This window comes from Periplaneta americana, chromosome 16, assembly GCF_040183065.1.
Source record: "Periplaneta americana isolate PAMFEO1 chromosome 16, P.americana_PAMFEO1_priV1, whole genome shotgun sequence".
Lineage (NCBI taxonomy): Eukaryota > Metazoa > Arthropoda > Insecta > Blattodea > Blattidae > Periplaneta > Periplaneta americana.
In genome coordinates, this window is record NC_091132.1 from 114,558,565 (window position 1) to 114,580,647 (window position 22,083).

A 22,083-nucleotide genomic window follows, 5' to 3' on the forward strand; every position below is an offset into this window, starting at 1 on the left:
TTGTAATACAGTAATTGTTACCATTTTATTATTATTATTATTATTATTATTATTATTATTATTATTACTAGCCGTACCCATGCGCTCCGCTGCACCCGTTAGAAATAAATATAAAGTAATTACATAATTAAAATAGGACATTTGATCCAGGGAACATTCGTGTTTGATAGAAGGATAAATCGTTTATTATGTTACTTAAATTGTATTAAAAAAATTAAAATGCTATCATTTTGATCCAGAGACCACTCATTTGGTCATAAAAATTATTTTAGGAAATACAGGAAACGAATGCCTATCAAGTTTTCTGTGCATAAGAAGCTATTTTAATCTTACCTGTCCTCGATTCACGCAGAAGTTACTGTAATAACATTATAGCATTAGGTCCATCTAGAGAAACTACACTTTCCAATGGTGAATTAATAATTAATTATACAAATCGGTTAATTTAGCTTCCGATATTACTTCATACAAACACAGAAACATTCTCTGTAGGTTATGTTTCATAGCTTTCGATTGTTGTTGTCCAAGGCCCCTTATAGACGAAGTCATTTGTTTTTTATTTCATTACACCACCTTAGATGGTGTTGTTATTGTAATTTTGAAACTCATTTATCTCATTAAATATCAGTCCTACCAAAATTTTGCGTGGAATAAAACTTATCGGAAATTATTTTTAAAGAAACTTCTGTTATATAATATTTTTCATGAAAATTAATAATAAGCGAGATATTTCGATTTATTTAATGCAAGCCCCCTTATAACCCCCCCCCCCCTTTTAAATAAAGTATTTTGAATGCCATATAGCCTAAATTCTAAGTTACAACGAACTTAATTTATATTCCAATTTTCACATAAATCGGTTCAGCCATTATCACGTGAAAAGGTAACAGACATCCAGACAGACAAACAAAAATTTCAAAAAAGCGATTTTCTGTTTCAGGGCGGTTAATTATATATGTTAGGACCAATTATTTTTGGAAAATCCAAAATGACCAGAAAAATTTCGGCTACAGATTTATTATTAGTATAGATTATTATTATTATTATTATTATTATTATTATTATTATTGTTGTTGTTGTTGTTGTTGTTGTTGTTGTTGTTATTGTTATTTTATATAACAAATTATGACTGCTGATTTTTAAGTAGCTTATTTATTAAACATATTCTGATATCTAGCATGGTTTATATGGTAGCATAATAAGTAGAATTAGTTATATTTTACTTAGTTTGCTATAGGCTGCTCACAGAAGAAATCAGGATTCGTCCTGTTAGATTTGTTTAGGACCAAGTAAATGTGGAGCAAATTTCTTTCGAATATTTTTGTTCTCCTCGTTGTTATTGCTCTGTTATTTTGTTATGATTGTATCACTTTGACCTTTTTAATATAATCTTGATTACACAACTTTTAACACTATATCACTGACGAATATAAAATAAAGAATTGTAATATCTGAATCATCTCTCAATAACTTTTGTAGTTTAAAATGGATGTTAAATGGAGAAATGCTGATAGATTGACTAGTGCTGGAAGTATTAATCTATAAGGTGTATGTAACTGCACATTAACATATGTATTTCTGTGGTGAATATGTGTGTGTGTGTGTGTCTGTCTGTCTATCTATCTATCTATCTATCTATCTATATATATAGGGTGATTCACGAGAAAAGGTAGGCCATTTTGAGTGAAAAAGTTCATATGAACATAGGTCCGTTTTCGAATGATGGCAGAGCTAGATGCATTTTTTTGGTAAAACGTCTCACCCCAATGTGAATCAGATGTTACCACATGCTGCTGATGTGAGACAAGGTCACCAATTGCAATGAATGACGTAACAATGGAATTGATATTCTGAGCGATAATTCTTATAGGATGTGGAGTAAGAGAAGTTCATTCGCCTCACAAACCAGGTGGTGTCTTGTCCAATCGCCTGCCCTTGTCTGATGTAATGGTCCACAGAACCCGCACATAATACAAACACAATATCACTTATCAGTTCACAGCAGTTCAGTCAAGCACCTACAGTACAGTAGTTATAGAAGTACAGGTATCGTCGACCTGGTTGGCGAGTTGGTATAGCGCTGGCCTTCTATGCCCAAGGTTGTGAGTTCGATCCCGGGCCAGGTCGATGGCATTTAAGTGTGCTTAAATGCGACAGGCTTATGTCAGTAGATTTACTGGCATGTAAAAGAAGTCCTGCGGGACAAAATTCCGGCACATCCGGCGACGCTGGTATAACCTCTGCAGTTGTGAGTGTCGTTAAATAAAACATAGCATTTTAACAGTACAGGTATCGGAAGTGTTAAGTTGTGATTTTCAAGATGTCTTATAAATTTTCGACTGGAGAATACGCTGATATTGTGTATGATTATGGTTTGTGCGATGGAAGTTCTTTGCATGCTGTTGCTGAATATGAGTGATGCTTTCCGAACAGAAGGGTACCAGATCGAAGAATATTTACCAGGACCTTTCAACATTTGCTTGATACCAGTTTCCTTCCAAGTGTGTGTACGCCATGTGAACGTGGACCCAACAGTGTGGAAGAAAAGAATATTATTCAAAGTGCTCTGCGTGGTCCTTGCACTAGCACATGTAGAATAAGTAGGCGCATTGGTGTTCGCAATCACGAGTGTGGAAAACATTACATCACAAATTACTGTACCGGTACCATGTGCAACGTGTGCAGCACCTCGAACCTGGAGATCTCACCTGCCATATGGAATTTTACAGTTGGCTAATTGCTAATCAGCAGTTGCATCATTTCATACTGTTCATTGATGAAACACAATTTACCCGCAATCATGTTAACAATAGTAGAAACTTGCATGTTTGGTCGCACATAAATCCTCATGCGGAAGTGGAAAGCAATTTCCAACACCGCTTCAGTGTAAATTTGTGGTGCGACTTGTTGCACAGTATGTTGATAGGCCCTTTCATTTTGGAGGGTCGTCTTACAGGACAGAGCTATTTATGATTCCTACAATATGAATTGCCACAACTTTTTGAAGAAGTGCCTTTAGATACCCGACGTGGTATGATCTTCCAACATGATGGTGCCCCTCCCCATTTTTCCCGTGCTGTTCAGACTTATCTTAACGAGCGTTTACATGAGCGATGGATCAGCTGAGGTGGGCCCCAGAATTGGCCACCCAGATCCCCAGATCTAACCCCTTTGGATTACTGTGTATGGGGTTGGATGAAAGACTTGGTATACCAAAGGAAGGTGGAAACAAGGGAGGTGCTAATCGACTGTATTTTGGATGCTGCACACCACATAAAAGAACAGCAATGAGCACGATTCACGTCCAAGCGCAACAATGCATTGAAGCAGGAGGAGATATCTTTGAAAATGTGTGGAAACATCGACCTCGACATCTAGAATATTAGCTATGGATGCATATGTGAATATAAACTTGAAATTTGTCCGTTATCTGTTTCTAAATGCGAGTTAATACAATGGAATCCCAGAAGTTTTTGTGAAATCAAAAACCGTATCAATGTAACCGATCGAAAACGGATCCATATATGAACTTTTTGACTCAGAATGACTTCAGAATTCACATCCTAAATTTTTGGCCTTTCCTCGTGAATCACTGTGTGTGTGTGCGTGTGCGTGTGCGTGTGTGTGTGTGTGTGTGTGTGTGTGTGCGTGCGTGTGCGCGAGTGAGTGTGAGAGAGAGAGTGTGTGTGCGTGTGAGTCCGAGTGTGCGTGCGCGTGCGCTTGCAAGTGACCGAATCTGTAGTTCGTAGAAGGTGACAAAAAAGAGATGGCTCAGTGAATGTACTGTACATTTACAGGTACCTCCGTTCCAAGCAAACCTAAGAAGTCGCAGTCACAACCACAATCTGTTGCACAGTCAGTGGCTGCATTGTTAGAATCATTCAGGGCATATAAAAGACGAGATTTTAAACCCAATGCAAAGGCACTGCTAAACTTAATGGATATGGGATTTCCTGAGTCAGATGTTCGTGATGCACTCCGTATAACAGGCAACAATCAGTCTGCTGCGGTTAGTATTTTCAGTATTGTTTATGTAATACTCTGCATGTATTGGTCATTCACTGAATACTGAATACGAGGCGTGTTCCTAAAGTAAGTTCCGTTTTCAATTATAGCCGTTGCATCGCTGCAATCGTTATTTTGCACATGCGTGTTTTCTTCTTCAGTCCTCAGGCAAGCTGTGCATGCAGTTTCAGAGTTTGTCCGTGTGTGTGGTTAGTTGTGATCAGTTGAAATGTTTAAAGTGATCGAGCACCCCGCCGACTGAGATGCAGTCTGTTATCCGTTTCTTGAATGCGAGGAACATCAAATCAGCTGACATTCATCGTCAACTTTGTGAGATGTATGGTGATGATGCCATTAGTGATGGAATGGTCAGAAGATGGGTTAGGAAGTTCAATGAGGGCCTCGTCTCTGTGCATGACGAGCAGCGTACAGGTCGGCCATCTTTGATCAATGACGATTTGGTGCATGCTGTCGATAAAAAAATTCATGAGGACAGGAGGTTCACAATTTCTTCGCTTTCCTTGAATATTCCACAAATGTCGCAGAGTGTTCTCTACAAAATTGTGACAGATCGATTACGATATCGAAAATTGTGCTCACAATGGGTACCCAAGATGCTCACCGAGGAACACAAAACCAAACGAGCTTCCAGTGCATTGAGCTTGCTCACACGTTACAGTGAGCAAAACGATGAGTTTCTTGACCATATCGTGACAGATGACGAGACTTGGGTGTCTCACATGACACCTGAATCGAAGCAGCAGTCCATGGAATGGAGGCACACTGCATCGCCAAGGAAAAAAGAATTTCAAACAAACCATGTCAACACGCAAGATCATATGCACTATTTTTTGGGACAGAAAAGGAGTCCTACTCATCGAATTCTTGCCCCGGGGTGAAACCATTAATAGAGAAACTTATTGTCAGACCTTGAAGAAGCTCCGTCGCGCAATTCAGAACAAGAGACGTGGGATGCTGACCGACGGAGTTGTGTTTCTTCATGACAACTCTCGGCCACACACAGCTCGTGACACCCAAAATCTCATCTCGAAATTTGGCTGGGAACAAATTGATCATCCCCCCTACAGCCCGGCTTTGGCTCCGAGTGACTTTCATCTCTTCCTGCACCTCAAGAAGTTCCTCGGTGGTCAACGTTTTGATGGTGACGATGAAGTGAAAACAGCAGTGCTGGAGTGGTTCACATCGCAGGCGGGCGAATTCTACAATGAGGGGATAGAAAGACTTGTGCCACGACTCGATAAATGCCTCAATAATGGTGGAGATTATGTTGAGAAGTAATTGAAGTGTGAGGAATACAATCAACAAAAATGGTTTGTAAATTTCTTTCCATTTACTTACTACACCCTTTTGGAACTTACTTTAAGAACACGCCTCGTACATAGTACGGTAATTTCAATAATTAAGTACATGTTTTATATATTATCCTTTAAACAATAATATTCTATAGAGTTGTGCGGATTACTAGGCAAATCTTGTTTTACTTATAAATATGTAATGCAGAGATAAGTGTAAATTATTTTGCAATTTTTTTTATAGTGTGAGTGGTTGCTTGGAGATCGACGACCAAGCCTGGAAGATTTGGACAGTGGACTAGATCCAGAGAGTCCTATTTACAAAGCCATAATGTCAAATCCTGCAATACAGCTAAGCCTTACAAGTCCAAAAATGCTTTTAGGTAAGTAGAAGCTTCGAAAGTTCAATTTCAGTAACTCTAGAAATGCCTAATGATTAATACAGAACTAAACTCAAAAATTTTATTGTAGTTCATGAACAAATGAATGGAAACTGATCAGAGTTTCAGGAGACATCTGGTTTTGTGTACAGTATGAGTAACACATAATACACTAGACTCTTGCTAATCCTGCCCCAGTAATCCAGCCTCCTTCTAGTGGACTTCCTATCACTTCTACTGTAATAGTTTTCTGGGAAATTTGCACCAGTGTTACGTGTTACACTCCATTAGTTATACATACACATATAAAAAAATGATAGTTTATTTAACAACGCTTGCAACTGCTGAGGTTACATCAGCGTCGTTTGTGTGCCAAAAGTTTTTCCCAAAGGAGTTCTTTTACATGCCAGTAAATCTACTGACATGAGCCTGTCGCATTTAAACACACTAAATGCCATAAACCTGGGCTGGGATCGAATCCACTACCTCGAGCTCAGAAGACCAGCATTATACCGACTATGCTACCCAGGCCGAACACACACACACACACGCACACACACACACACACACACACACACACACACACACACACACGCTCTCTCTCTCTCCCCTCTCCCCCTCTCTCTCTCTCTTCCCCTCCCCTTCTCCCTCCCCATCCCTTCATCTCCCCTTCTCCTCTCCGTCTCTATCTCCCCCTCCCCCTCTGCAAGACATCTGTGTATCCTATCTGTCGCCTTCCATACAAGATAAGACATGTCGGTAAAATGACCTTGTACTGTGCTTCATGTTTCTTACGAGCGTGTTACGACAGACCATATCTCACTGGAGGGATTGACATTCGACTGAATTGAAGCAAGCGATTTAACTCCAATGCAGCCCTCTGGTTGCCACATACGCGTCAGAATTAATGGTGGGTCCATGTGGCATGATGTCCACAAGCAAGAATGCGTCTGAATCGAAAAAAACAGTACTTTTCCTGCCGAAGGCGCAGTTTTGAATTTTTTTTTCTTTGGTGAATTTGCATGATGCCACTCCATTGTCTGCCTCTTTGTCTCCGGTTCAAAATGATGGAGCCATGCTTCATCTCCTGTCACAATTCTTGCAGGAAAGCCATCTCTACCATTCTCATACTTATATGAAAAACTTATCAGATTACCAGGAAACAGTTGGCATTCATACAGTCCTCTCTGTAGATTGAAAACTCAAAAAAGTTTCATATCCATTGTTCAAGAATTAAAACAGAAAATCAATATCCCGAATTTAAAAGAAAACTTACAAATTAAACCCAACCCTTTAACTCTATTAAATATAGAATATAATCTAAATTTAACAGAAGAAATACTGAAATCAGAAGTAAACACTGAAATAATGAAACAATTGTCTTTAGAGACAATTAATATTAGGTACCCTCTACACCAAACTGGCTTTATTTATACACTGACGGATCCTTGATCTCCAGAGAACAAGGTGCCGGTGCAGGTGTTACGTGCTGTCTCTTCTCACTTTATAGATCTCTTGGATATGGAACAACAAGTTTTGATGGAAAAATCGTTGCACTAAGTGAAAGTCTCAGGAATCTTCTATGCCACATCAATAAATTTAAGAATGCAGTTATATTGTCAGACTCCAAAGCAGCTATTCTATCAATAGTCTCTAAACACACACCTTCATCTCAAACAGCAGAAATAACTAAAATGCTCTCTCAATTAATATCACTCAATAAAAGAATTTTATTCCAATGAATAGGTACCATCCCATTATGGAATCTTGGGAAACGAGAATGCGGATGCTTTAGCAAAGAAGGGCAGCACTGCTACTTACAGACCTGTTACTAAATCTACGTATTACTCTGTGAAGAGATTTATTAAATCTACATACTTAGACTTCAACAAACAAAATTTGATAACACAATCCCAAGGGAAAAAATGGAACTCTCTGCATCATAATCCACAGTTAATTCCCGATTTACCACGAAAATCGTCTGTAGCTGCATTTAGATTGGCAACAGGCCTTGACTGTTTGGCCAAACACCTGCATAGAATTGGAATATATCAGTCCCCTAACTGTCCATTGTGCAACTCAAACCAAGAAATGGATTCCGAACACCTCAAAATCTGTGCTTCAGTGGCTGGCCATGATAATATCTTTGAAAAATATTGGAGTGCAAGAGGTCAAATGACTTTATTGTCAGACGCCTGGTATTAGGAAACAACAACCATTCTCATACTGGTCCAAAAGTTCACTGCACACTATTTTTCGGGTTTCTTTGTGGGCTTCTGTCAACATCCTCGGAACCCACCTGGCAGAAACCTTTTTTAAGCCAAACTGTTTCAATATTCTGCAAACACACTTGCTTCTCCTATTCCAACTTGGAGTGACAATTCTTTCACTGTTGCGTGTTTGTCAGCCACAACCATGTCAGGACTTCGTGCAGTGCAGGGTCTGCCACTGCGAGGAGTATCCTGAATATTGGCATATCTTCTTTCACCAGATAATCTGCTTGCCCACCGACTAACCGCACTGTGATCGACAGCTGCATCTCCATACATCCTTTTTTCAACCTCTTGTGAATATTTCCCACTGTTTCCTTCTCACAGCACAGGAACTCGATAACAGCACGTTGCTTCTGACAAATGTGAAGTACAGCAGCCATCTTGAAGGAGTGCTATCATGGCGCCACTCACGGGAATGACTTAAATTAAATTTGAATACAAACGGGAAGGATGTATCTATGACTTCCATAAATTGCAAATGTTGTGCATTACTTTTGGAGGCTCTCGTAGTCCTCATAGTTTAATCCCGTCTATAAAGATTATTTTGTAGAAATACTCACTCAATGACGCAATACTAAATCTTAACGAGGACCTTGAATCTATATCTGCATGGGCCAGAAAGTTTGGTTTGACTCTCAATGCAAGAAAATCACAAGCAATCCTAGTGGGACATCAACGTCTATTATGCAATATTACTCCTGCTCTTCCAGTCAAGTTAAACGACACAATAATCCCTTTTGTTTCCTGTGTTAAAAACCTTGGAGTTTACTTTGATATGCATTTAAACTGGAATAACCAAGTAACCCATATTACCAAAAAAGTGCTTTCCATACTACATTCCTTAAACAGCATTCGAAAATTCCTTCCGCTATCACTCAAGAAAATACTAGTGGAAACACTAGTAATGCCCCACTTCGATTATTGTGATTTTCTACTGACTGACCTCAATGTCAACCAGTCGCAAAAATTACAACTTGTTCATAATTCTTGTGTTCGCTTTGTCTGCGATGTCCGTCACGCTCACCACATTACCCCATCCTTCCAAACTCTAAACTGGCTACGGCTTAACGAACGTAGAAATTTTCATTCTCTTGTTCTCCTTTTCCAAGTCCTTCACACCTCTACACCTACCTACCTTGCCTCCTGTTTCAGTTACCTGTCATCATATCATAATCTCTTCACTCGCATGCAAAATAGACGCATATTAGCCATACCAACACATAAGACATCATCGTATTCATCATCATACAGAATCTCGCTCTCGCGCTTGTGGAATACCCTACCCAGTGACATCAGAGACTGTCGGAATTTAGTAGCGTTCAAAAGCAAACTTATTAAGCATTTTCTTACTGCGTAGAGTAGTTTTAATTTTTACTTAATCAATAAAAACAAATGTTTCTCTCTTCGTAACTTTTACAATAAACTGTCTAGCTTTTATTAATCAGTTAATCTTTTAGTACTTTGATTTTTATTGTATTTGTAAATTTAATATTAATTGTAATTATAACTGTAATTGTATTCTTAATATTGTAGTTGTAATCCCTTGGTAGAGGGGAAGGGAAGGGAAGGCCTGATGGCCTTATCTCTACCAGGTTAAATAAATAAATAAATATCTTTGTGAGAATGATGTTGACGTCATACGGATAAAGTGTTATAGTTGTAACAGTGCCAATATTAAAAAGAAAATATTGTCATTAATACTGTGTATAATGTTTTTACAGCTTTCTTATCTATGTTGGAAAATCCCAGTAGTGCCAACACATGGATTAATGACCCCGATGCATCTCCAGTGCTGAGTCAGATTTTCAAGACGTACCATGCAGAGAAGCATGCTCTTCAGATGAACCGATACGTAGAACAGCAGCAGGCATGGAGCTCCAGAAGATCCTGAGGCTGGCATTTGCTTGGCAAGCTTTAAACTGACACCCACTTTCGTACATACAGTAATAGTGTAGTGGTTGAAGAAGGAAGTTTGAATTCAGTGATAAAGAACAATAATTGTTAATGGCACGACAGATCAAGTAGAAAGTTGTATCTGCTCACTTTACACTTGCTGCAATTTTTCGAATTTAACAATCACTTCTAGTGCTTAACTAGCCATACTTCATAGTCACAAAAACAACATCAGTTAAGTAGTATTAGTATTGCACAATATAAATATATCAATTTTTATCAAGTGCAGTTATGTAATTTTTCAATGAACAACTTAACTTGCGTACATGTTATACAATTGTTACTTCAAATTGTGTTTGATCATTGATCCACATTGCACAAATGAGCAAGAAAATATATTGTTCAACTTCGAAGAATGGAGAGAGCATATCAAGGACTGTAATGACTGTATTTTCGAAAGACACAAGTTGTACAGTTTACTTAATACCGTAATTGTAAATAGCACTTACTAGTTAGAATTGCTATCATTGTGTAATATTTCTATTTAATATTTATTTAGACTTTAGATTGCGCCATAGATCTGAGGTTCGTGGATTCAGACCTGGCCAAGGAAATCTGTAGCGTGACTTTCTTCAGGAGAGAAGTAAAGCTGCGAATTTTTTGTTATAAATTTATAAGAAATTTAGGATAAATCGTAAAACAGCGAATACCAGTAGGGGAAGTTAGCCCCACCCTTGCTGCTCGGCACCTTGCTCGCCTGCTCTCTCTTCTCTACTGTCTGCCCTGCTTCGGTGGATCACTGCCTACCGCCTTGCATGTATTTCATATCTTACAACACAATACGTTTTTTCCTCGAACTAACACAACACAACACAACACAATATAACAAAATTAGGGCGCATTAGACAACAACCACATTTACTAATACGTTATGGAAGTTCCCTTGAACATAAATAAATTCATTTTCCCTTCTACCACCAACTCGCCTCGGTAGCCGAGAGGTCTGAAGCGTGCGTGTGTTTCGTTAGGAAGTTCAGCGTATGAAATACTACCTCTGCAAAGTCATAAGAAAAAAAAAGAGAGAGACATGAAGCAAGGAACAGAGAAGGAGAGGCTGGAGAGAGAGAGAGAGTGACTGGACGAAGTTCCTCTTTTGCTTCGTAGATGCCGCATTCACACTCTTTTTGTTCCACTTTCGTCCACTAGATGTCACTCCCACCCTAAACCCCTATTTCCCCTCTCTTTCCCGCTACTCTCTTTCCAGCTAAAGATTGAAGTAAATGTAAATAAATGCACGTGGCATAATGGTTCCTGATTGGCTATTGGACACATAACGCCTCCAAACTCATGCTTGTCATCATCTTCCTCATATTAAAATAGTTCCTTCTAAAATAATAAATTGTATAATATACATGGAATACGAGTGAATTAAACATGCTTATAAGAACACTTTCTTACGATTTAAAAAACATGTTTATATTAGTAGTTTCAGACATTCCGTGTTAAATCATTGTAACATGCATTATGGCAACGCGCATGCGTAATAGGCATTAAATCCCTCCCAAGGTGACTTGCAGCTTCACAGAGCACAAAAGCACAGCTGTTAACACAGTGCGATATTCAGTGTTGCCAACCTCAAATAAATTTCTGTAGAATTAAAGAAATTCTCCACTCTTCAAAGAATAACATTTAATCACGAATCTACAGAACATGAAAATCCACTATTCCCAGTAGAGAAATAATAAATATTAACCCTCTGTGAGCATTTTACGGGTTAGTTCAATGAATGTGTTGAAATGTCTGCAATATATCAGATGGTGGCTGCCCTGCGTGCTCACTTGCTGAAAATAATGCGCCCTGGTGGCTGCTTTGGTAGCTAGCTTGCGATTGCGGAGTAATACATTTCGGTTTTGTTTACGTCTACTTCAATCTTTAGTTGGAAATAGAGTAGAGTGTGTGGTAAGCTTGTAGGGGAAAAGTGGAAAGGGGTCGTGGGTGGAGCTTAGTATTCGGTGTTTTATGATTTGCCCGAAATTTATAACAAGTATAACAATCCTGCCTCTGAATGAGAAGTCTAGAGATAAAATTTACCAGTTATTTCTTGTTCATAAAATTATGTGCTCTGCTTGCAGATATCTCTATAGAGCAACATCTTGTTAGACTGCTGAGGTCTCTGATGTTGAGAGTAGGAAATGTGCAATAAGCTAATAGATTGCATTGCAGCCAGTTGGACATCTCTGCCTAGCAGATAAGTTCTCAGAAACAAATAAAGTTTGGATTATGACATTTCAACAAAATTATTTTTAGACGAGCATATGATTTACTCTCTGTATGCAGATTTACACTGTAGTTTAGAAATTTAATCATATTTATTGCTAACTCCCTTAACCTCCAGTGAAGTTTGAGTATTATTTAATTTTCCTTTCTTAATATTTGTGCATGCACTGCGTATCTTCCTGAAGTTGCTCATATCATACTAGTCAAATGTTTCTGGCATTGTCAAAGTCATACAGATCTAATATCCTATATTCAGATCATATGTTCATTGTTCTGAGACAGCAATACAGAACACTGTTAACCTACTTAACAATTTTTATATGAAGATATTACTAACACTATAGTACCAAAATGTTGGAACTTTTTGTATTGAAATGAAGTATAGTCGTTCTTCACATTTACAACCTTTAAATTCTTTGAATTCTGAAGGCTTGGACAGCATTTCGCATTCAAGTGGGATACATTGCAGTTCTATACACATTCATATAGAAATTGTTTTTCACTGCTTATAAGTAAGATGCTTCACAAATCATATACTTTCATGACAAAAAACATCAGGCAAGTACAAGCAGAAGTCGGAACTGGAAGTAAAGAAACAATATATCGAAATAAGATAATTTACATTCATGAGTGTCGAACTGCATTGAACTGGTAATCGATTGTAATATTCAGAAGTGGTTTTTTTTTTTTTCTTCCTTCCTCTGGGTTAATGGTTAGAAATCCCAAAATTTCGAAGAATTTCAGGGTAGGGTTTCGACCTCCAGAATTCTCCTTATCGTATGCCCCTACTTCACCCTGATACAAAAGCCGAGCATGCTTTTAATGATGGGGATCACATCATCAGGTTCCAGGACACTGACATCCTAAGCAGTACACCACACTTCTATGCCAGGTTACATCGGGAAGCTGTTGAAATTCATAAACACAAAAACAACTTTAACCGTAAGGAGGAAGGACTCAAGGTCAACGAAGCTTGGTATCCTGCCCTCAGAACCACACACATCAAACCCTTTCTCCGACAATTAGACACCATGACAAACACTCAGAACACCGAAGCCACTGGTACGGACCGCGGCGACAACGACAAGCAACAACAGTCCCACACCTTAAATATTGACGTGCTACCAGTCTCAATGCCAGTTCCTGATACACACAGCAGATCTCTCCGCACACGTGTACCACGCCACTGAAGATGTCCACCGGAATAATGGACGAAATGTTTGGTTGTAACACTGACAGACCATGGCCGTCTAGCCCGGAAAATATGCATCCTATAAAAAAGATAATTTGTCAATTAAAAAATTCCTTCTCCCATGACTGTAATGGGATACCAGATGTCATAATAAGAACATGTGTAACACATACCCGTACATAACAAACCCATTTACTGACATATTTTGTGGTGTTGTTGTTTTCTAATGCCAGGCATTTGATCTCTTGCACTCCAGTATTTTTCAAAGATATTGTCATGGCCACTGAAGCACAGATTTTGAGGTGTTGCGAATCCATTTCTTGGTTTGAGTTGCACAATGGGCAAATTACTGACATTTGTAACTCTTCTTTTACCATAGGCATTTTCCCACAAATATTCAAGAAGTCTAAAGTTTGTTCAATATATAAGAAGAGTAACAAATACAATATTCAGAATTACAGACCTGCCTCATTGTTATCGTTTTTTTTTTAATTACAGAAAAAATCATGTATAGACTCATTTCTTGATTCCAGGATTTCCAAAGAACAATTTGGTTTCCAAATGTGCTAGTCAATAGCAGAAGCTGTTATCACATTTACTAAAAATATTTTACGTGCTAAAAATATGAGAACACATGTACTTGGCTTGGTTATTGATCGTTTCAAAACTGTTGACCACAAAACTCAATTAAAGAAATTAGAAGGATACAGAATCAGATGTACAGTAAATGACAGCTTTGATTCCTATCTAAGGGTTGGACAGCAGTTTTGTGGAAATAAATTCTAAAAAATTAAGCATATTACCAGTTAATTGTGGCATTCCACAAGGATTAATCCTTAGGCAGTTTTATTTCTTCTTTTTATAAATGATCTCCTACAAAATATTACTCTCTGCTGAAGACAAACATGTTTTCTCCAACAGAGACCCCATCTGTCTTCAATCTGTAGTAAATCAGTTGGACTTACAATTATTAATCCTCATTAAAAACCGCGGTAATAAACTTTCTCGAAATATTGATAAAGCAATTTTTATGATTTGTCGGCACAGTATATAAAAAATTTCCTAAAATCCAGATTCAAAATAAAGATGTTCATGAAGTAACTGAAACTAGTTTTGGGCATTTGGATTGATTCAGCCCATCCATGTAAATAAACTAGTTAAATTATGTCAGACTTGTTACACATTACGAGTTCTTAGCAGAACAGCAACATTAAAGATATTAGAAATTGTATATTATAGATGTTTATTCAATACTAACCTATGGTATTCCTCTCCGAGAGTCATCACCTAAAGCAATAGAAGTGTTCAAATGGCAAAAGTAAATTCTGAAAATCGTGAAGAATGTACCAATCTGGGCAAATACCAAACCTTTATTCAAAGAAATAAAGATTTTGCCACGTTCCCGTGTATATATTCTGGAAACTGTTCAGTTATACAGAATGTATCAAAATTGATAGCAAAAACAAAAATGACTGAAAGTATATGATAATAAAGCAAAAAAGTCTCGGTAAGTGACATACTACAGTAAACCGTTGCTAAAATGTACCCTCTATAAAAAGGAAACCTGCACAAAAGAAAAATAAATTTGGGAACTGAATGATTTCCTATGTAAAATAATACTTTAAAACGGAAAACTGCGTAACGCGAAAACGGAATCATTTCTGGGCACTATTTAGGTAAAAAAAATCCTGACTAAAATGGATAATTTTAAGTGTAACTGTTGCTAAATTCTTTCAAACCATTTTTAATTTTGTAATAATACTGTATGAAGCATGACATAATTTTTTTGTGACTATACATGCAATGATTTGGAAGACTTTCGCTATTCTTTGTCAGGCTTTGGGGGTGAAGCTTCTCTAACCATGTCACTATTCTGTGCTTATTGCCAAGAACCCGGGCAGGTCACTGACCTCCTGTATGGTTACTTCTTCTAACCCTCTTGCATTATTTTCTTTCATTTATTCTTAGTTTTGTGCTAACAAGCCAATACATTGATAAAGGACAGTGGGAGTAGAATAAAACTGTGAATAATTGTAGTGTAGTGTCAATTTAGTTACATATTTCCCTTTATTTATTCTAAGTTTTGTGTTAATATGCCAATACGTGGGAATGAAGTAAAACTGTGCGATTTAATAAAAAAAAGCCTAGATGACCAGTTATATCATGGAAGAGTGGCTTCATAATTTTAATGGAACAAGGAAACATCAAGGTCGTAAGGTCATACTGTTTTTAGATAATGCTATCTGCCATCCAAGGATTGATTTGTCTAACGTGAAGTTAATCTATTTTCCATCAAACAGAACTTCAGTTACACAACCCTTGAATCAGGACGCAATTTACATTCTGAATTGATGCAGGACGCAAAGGAAATCCTACACGTTCCCTTCAAAAGGGAAAGAAGACAGAGGACGGACACTGGAAAGTTTTCTTTTCTCAATCGTACTATCAGGGACTGGAATGCTTTACCTGCAGACTTACTAAAGGCTTTACCAATAAACAAAAATGTATTTAAAAATAGACTTAAGGACTTTACTAATAGACGGTAGTAACTATTTAAAGGGTGTAATTGATATCTTGTTATTTGAAGTGTTCTATCAGTGAGGAAGTGTTTTGTGTTAGTGAAGTGTGTAGTGTGAGTGAAGTCTATTGTGTAAGTGAAGTGTGTTGGTGTCAGTGAAGTGGCTGTGCAAAGTATTTGAACAGTGAAATGGTTAGAAGTGTTAGTGAAATCAGGATAGAATCAGTGCAGTGAGTGAGTTGACAGTAAAATAAGTGCAGTGCTGAAAGGTATTTGTGCAGGTATGAACCTGTCACACTCGTGGGTCTTAGTTCGAACTTAGGGTTAAGATACAAATTAGATTTACTTTAAATGTTATTTTAAGTGGCCATGCTTCATTTAATTTAGGATGCTCCTTGTTATTATTAATTATTGTTTTTATTAGTTTTGTTTATTATTAATTGTCATTATTGAGTGTAATTAGTTACCACTGCCACCGGGTATATACCCATTTGCAGTGTGAATAAATACATACAAAAAAAGTCGCGACAATGCACTTTAAAAGAAATGTTGGGGGGGGGGGCAAGAAACTAGGGCGGAGAGAGAGAGGCTGCAATTACGGAAGTTAATAATTATGAAAATAAAATTCACTTTGCATCAGTAGCGGCCTGTGATCCAAATCCTCGGTGAGGCCAGATGCAACTAGTTTAAGTGCCTCCAATAGAAAATGTTTATTTATGATATTAATTATTATTGTTGTTATACTATTAATATCATTATTACTCTATTATTATTATTATTATTATTATTATTGTTATTATTATTAGTCTATTATTATTACTAGTAATAAAAAATAATAATTTCACTCACCAAATAAGCTGTTATGCTGCGAGTTTCAGTGATTGTTTCAGTGTGATGAAGCAACCCATATTATGTGTTGAAATTTCCATTTCTTTCTTTTCTTTTTATTTTTTTCCTTTGACAGCAACAAACAAGGCCAACAGAGAAGTTTATTTTGCACCACATTACCACTTATACCTTATTTTATTTCAAGGAGTGCAGTTCGGTGGCTCCTTTGGACACCCACTTACAGATTTATGACTTCCTACACAAACAACTCTGACAATTCCATCCTGTCCCCTCGTCCCAACATTGCACATTTGCCACAATCCTGGTGACCCTCGAAATTATGCAGTGAAACTGACGGGATTCTTGGAATTCGGAAAAGATGCGACAACTCTGCCTCCACGTGGATTTGAGGGGAGCCTGTCAATTCTTCTGAACGAAGGTTGTGATTGGTTACTGACAGGAGAAGACAAGATTTCCGTCACAGTAAGGAAGACATTTATTTATGACAACCAATTAGTAGTGGGAGGTATAAGGTCTGCCGGCAAAGTCTTTTCTATGAAACTGCACTCCATGAAATAAAATAAGGTATAACCATTTATGTTGCCCATACCAGGATGCAATAGAAACTCGCGTTTTAAGATTATCTGTCAGAAAAATTGTCAGCGATGTCTTAGATATCTCGGTCGGCTCTCTTTTTATTTAGAACTTCCTTTCTTTCAATATTATTTCTTCTCGAAAAAGGACACTCTAACAATGAACAATGAATTAACTACACCGGCATTATTTCTGGCATTTGTTTCTGTTTATATTTTCCCGAAATACATAACATTGGCCCAGATTCACTACACGAAGTACAATAGAACAACACCCTCGCTTAAGTCATAAACTAAGACATAAGAGGAGAGAATAGTGTGGGTCTCTGCCTGCCAAAGAGCTGGAATGTTTGTTATTTATGGCCTATTTAGGAAGACAAGTCATCCTATTCCCACCCCACTCTACCCTTGAGGCCGGCCCATGGTTGAGAGGAGTGAAACCTGACCAGACCAGACGAATTGTGCCTCAGTTACAACGTTTAAAGCGCAACATCAAAAGCCCGCGAAGACAAACGAAAATCCAGAAGCAGATCCGGCACGAGCGATCCTGGCCTCAGGAACAAATTTTACTGCAAAACAGGTCTATCTACATCACAAAGTTTTCAAATGCTTTTACAGCGATATATGCTTCATTCAAATAACTAATACATTACATAAAAACAAAATTTGATTTCAGTTAAGCCAAGTGACTGAGGCCCGGCCTCACTTGCCTCAGTCAATCAGCCGCCACTGCTTTGCATGTTCCGTAGTAACTTTTATTTCAAATTATTTCTTCATTGTGTTCTTTCCTACAGTGAGCATATTGCAGTAGTCTATTCTTAGTTTTGCCAAAACTCAACCCTTTGTAAAACGAAAACCTGTGAAAACGGAAAAAAAAATTCTGGAATGATCCCGTTTCGTTTTAGGGAGGTTTTACTGTACTATTATGCTCACAAACACCTTCTCCATCAGAAGTAAATAGGTAATAAGTGAGACATGCTGTTAGTGTCCTCATATGACTGGTGATATGTTGGACGTAATATACAATAAAAAACCATTTTTATGGCCTTTTCTTCAAGGTAGAACATACTGCCTTTGTCCACGGTGAATATTTCATCAAGACAAATCAGCGAGTACCAATAACTTGATTTGTAAATTTTTTTGGACGTACAATCTTTGTGCTTTTATCCATTGATATAAAAATTAAAGGATTTGAGTTGTTACAAAGTGCATGACATTCATTCTCTCCTTTATCTCTCATTACTAGGGACCGGATTTTTATGTAATTACATATTATATTCATTTCAACCTAACCGTATATAAATAACAAATCTTTGCGAATCTTGTAATTACCATTAATATATTAAAATTTGATACTACATGTTTACCCCACATTACATATTCTGGCTTGGTATTACATAAATCTACATATTTAGGGGTTTTATTCATTTTTACTTCTCTAAAAGGAAAAAAAAACCTCCTGGGGAAGTTTACAATTTGAAATACAAAACTTACAAATTAAACCAAACCCTTTAACTCTATTAAATATAGAATATAATCTAAATTTAACAGAAGAAATACTGAAATCAGAGGTAAACACTGAAATACTGAAACAATTGTCTTTAGAGACAATTAATATTAGGTACCCTCCACAAAACTGGCTTCATTTATACACCGACAGATCCTTGATCTCGAGAGAACAAGATGCCGGTGCAGGTGTTACGTGCTGTCTCTTCTCACTTTATAGATCACTTGGATATGGAACAACAAGTTTTGATGGTGAAATCATTGCAATAAGTGAATGTCTCAGGAATCTTCTATGCCACATCAATAAATTTAGGAATGCAGTTATATTGTCAGACTCCAAAGCAGCTATTCTATCAATCATCTCTAAACACACACCTTCATCTCAAACAGCAGAAATAACTAAAATGCTCTCTCAATTAATATCACTCAATAAAAGAATTGTATTCCAATGGATACCATCCCATTGTGGAATCCTGGGAAGTGAGAATGCGGATGCTTTAGCAAAGAAGGGCAGCACTGCTACTTACAGATCTGTTACTAAATCTACGTATTACTCTGTGAAGAGATTTATTAAATCTACATACTTAGACTTCAACAAACAAAATTTGATAACACAATCCCAAGGGGAAAAAATGGAACTCTCTGCATCAAAATCCACAGTTAATTCCCGATATACCACGAAAATCATCTGTAGCTGCATTTAGATTGGCAACAGGCCATGACTGTTTGACTAAACACCTGTATAGAATTGGAATATATCAGTCCCCTAACTGTCCATTGTGCAACTCAAACCAAGAAATGGATTCGGAACACCTCAAAATCTGTGCTTCATTGGCTGGTCATGATAATATCTTTGAAAAATATTGGAGTGCAAGAGGTCAAATGATTTTATTGTCAGACGTCTGGCATTAGAAAACAACAACAACACAATTTGAAATACACAGATTTAAAAAGCCTTTTTACCTACCCAAGAAAGGATATATTTCGGGACGAAACATAACATTCTTAGTTCTAGAAAGTAATAGAGGCATTCACTGCATACCACCGACTGTAAATGTGAGTGAACAAAAGGCAACATTTCTCATACAACTACCTTGTATTGTAAAAATCACTCGGAGAGTAGTGTGCCTTCATGCAGTGGACTGGGACGAGGACGACATGATTTGTCTCGAACTATAATTGTTCTGCACACGTCTTAACAAGCCGTTCCCATGCAAGTTGCAACCTTACCCACCCTCTTCCTAATCCTTCCAGGGAAAACCCGTGTCAAGTCTGACATGAGACTTTCAGGTTATTGCTTGACCTCTTTATTTTAAATTTAGTAGACCTATACAGAAATGGGATTTTCCAATCAATTAGAAGGTATGGTTCTTGGCTGGAATAATCCTACCCTTCTGAATGAGACAGGAATGTCACTTTTCAAACAACAATTTGTAAATGCCTATAGTTTTAGGTTTTAGTAGGTATTTTGTTTCTTACAGGGAGCAGCTAAAATTCATGTGTCCCACATCTCTTCTTATTTTCTCCTAATCCAGTAAAGCGAAACAGTGCTTGCAATACTGTTTTGTCATTCATTTCACTCCTCTAGTTTTAGTACTTACAGTACCTATAAAGTGCAAGTGACTTTATTTACTGCTTTTAACTAACTAAAATGGCCCCTGTATCTTCAACCCTAACGACAAAAATAAAATCATAGATTGCGATGGACGAAGCTTTCACTACAGATGGAAAAATAGTAATGTGTCAAGTGTGCGGTAAAAAAGTCGGGTGTTCTTTGAAATCACAACTGGAGAGTCTTACCTATCCTATACCTGCCAGATATTGATATTAAATATTTTCATGATTTTACATATTTTGGTACATATTCAGCTTATTTTTCTTACATAAATATGTACATATTTCACACCTTGATATTACATAAAAATCCGGCCCCTACTCATTACTATTATTATTATTATTATTATTATTATTATTATTATTATTATTATTATTATTATTATTATTATTATTATTATTATCTCAAAAGAGAAAACAAAAGTCATGGCATTTTCGGGAGAGAACCCAATTCCAAGTAAGATCATGATAAATAATACTTTAATTGAACGTGTTAACTCATTTAACTATTTAGGTTATAACCTCTCTTACATCACTGATGAAGATATGTCAAACAAAATATCTAAATTTATAAAAATCACTGGCGTCATTAATGCCGTCTTCAAATCCTCCCATGTTCAGAAACATACAAGGCTAAAGGTATATAAAACACTAGCTCGATCGGTCCTCACTTACGGTAGCGAGGCATGGACAATCAGAAAAGCTGATGAGCAAAGGCTGATGACAGCGGAAATGAGGTTCATGAGACGAACAGCGGGATGGTCTTTGCTGGAACACCGTAAAAATGTGGACATATTGCAGGAACTCAAAATGGATCCTATAGTTAATTTTGTTCAACAATATCGACTTCAGTGGAAAAAACATGTCGAAAGGATGGATCGCACTAGATGGCCTAAACAGATTCTTACTTATGTACCAAGAGGAAAGAGGAAATTGGGAAGATCACGAAAGCGCTGGCATGAGACCGTAACAGATCCTGTAGGGTCTAATACGTGACGGATATGATGATGATGATGATGATTATTATTATGACTATTATTATTATTATTATTATTATTATTATTATTATTATTATTATTATTATTATTATTATTATTATTATTTCCTCGTTTTTGACGTAAATATGTATATGTCGTGGAGTTACTATAGAAATCCAGGTGACGGAACTGAGTAATGGATTCAGGGAATGAAAAATGCAAGAATACTTAAATTTGTAATAAACATATAAACTAAAAGGTTTGTGATATTGAGCCATATATGTAAATGATCAGAAAATAAATAGTTTTAAAGATGGTATACTTCATTTATTTACAATATTTTAAAAATTATTAGCATTGTTCATTACTTAGTAACACAAATATGTAGGTCAAAGTCCCATTCAAGAGCACATAGCTCTTATAATATTAAAAACGTCTCTAAATGTATTTATGTCAGACTTTTCAGAAACCAAGGTTCTACTGTCAATCTTTTCTCTCTTTAAATTCAAGGTTTAGGATTCATGATTCTGTGTGGTGCAATTCAGTAAAATCGTCGGTGTTGTAAGCAGAATACAGATATTAAGAAAAAATAGAAAGATGTTACATTTGAGAGTGACCCGAAATAAAATTTGAAATGTATACGTTGACTGACTTGAAATCTATAAACCATAAATTGGAAAGTTGTAGGTCAAGATACGACTGTTTCACATATTT

At 37.0% G+C, this 22,083-nt stretch overlaps 1 protein-coding gene across 3 annotated transcripts in view; it reads left to right on the forward strand.

Annotated features, from left to right (window-relative positions):
- The window catches only part of Kpc2 (Kip1 ubiquitination-promoting complex subunit 2), a 29,290-nt gene extending 7,604 nt beyond the window's left edge, over nucleotides 1-21,686 (forward strand). For all 3 annotated transcript variants that reach the window (XM_069812835.1, XM_069812833.1, XM_069812834.1), the window contains exons 5-7: nucleotides 3,798-4,009; nucleotides 5,563-5,701; nucleotides 9,693-21,686. In XM_069812835.1, coding sequence (XP_069668936.1) covers nucleotides 3,798-4,009; nucleotides 5,563-5,701; nucleotides 9,693-9,862 — 521 coding nt within the window. In that variant the 3' untranslated portion in view covers nucleotides 9,863-21,686. The remainder of the gene's footprint in view (nucleotides 1-3,797; nucleotides 4,010-5,562; nucleotides 5,702-9,692) is intronic.
- Nucleotides 21,687-22,083: the final 397 nt, after the last annotated feature.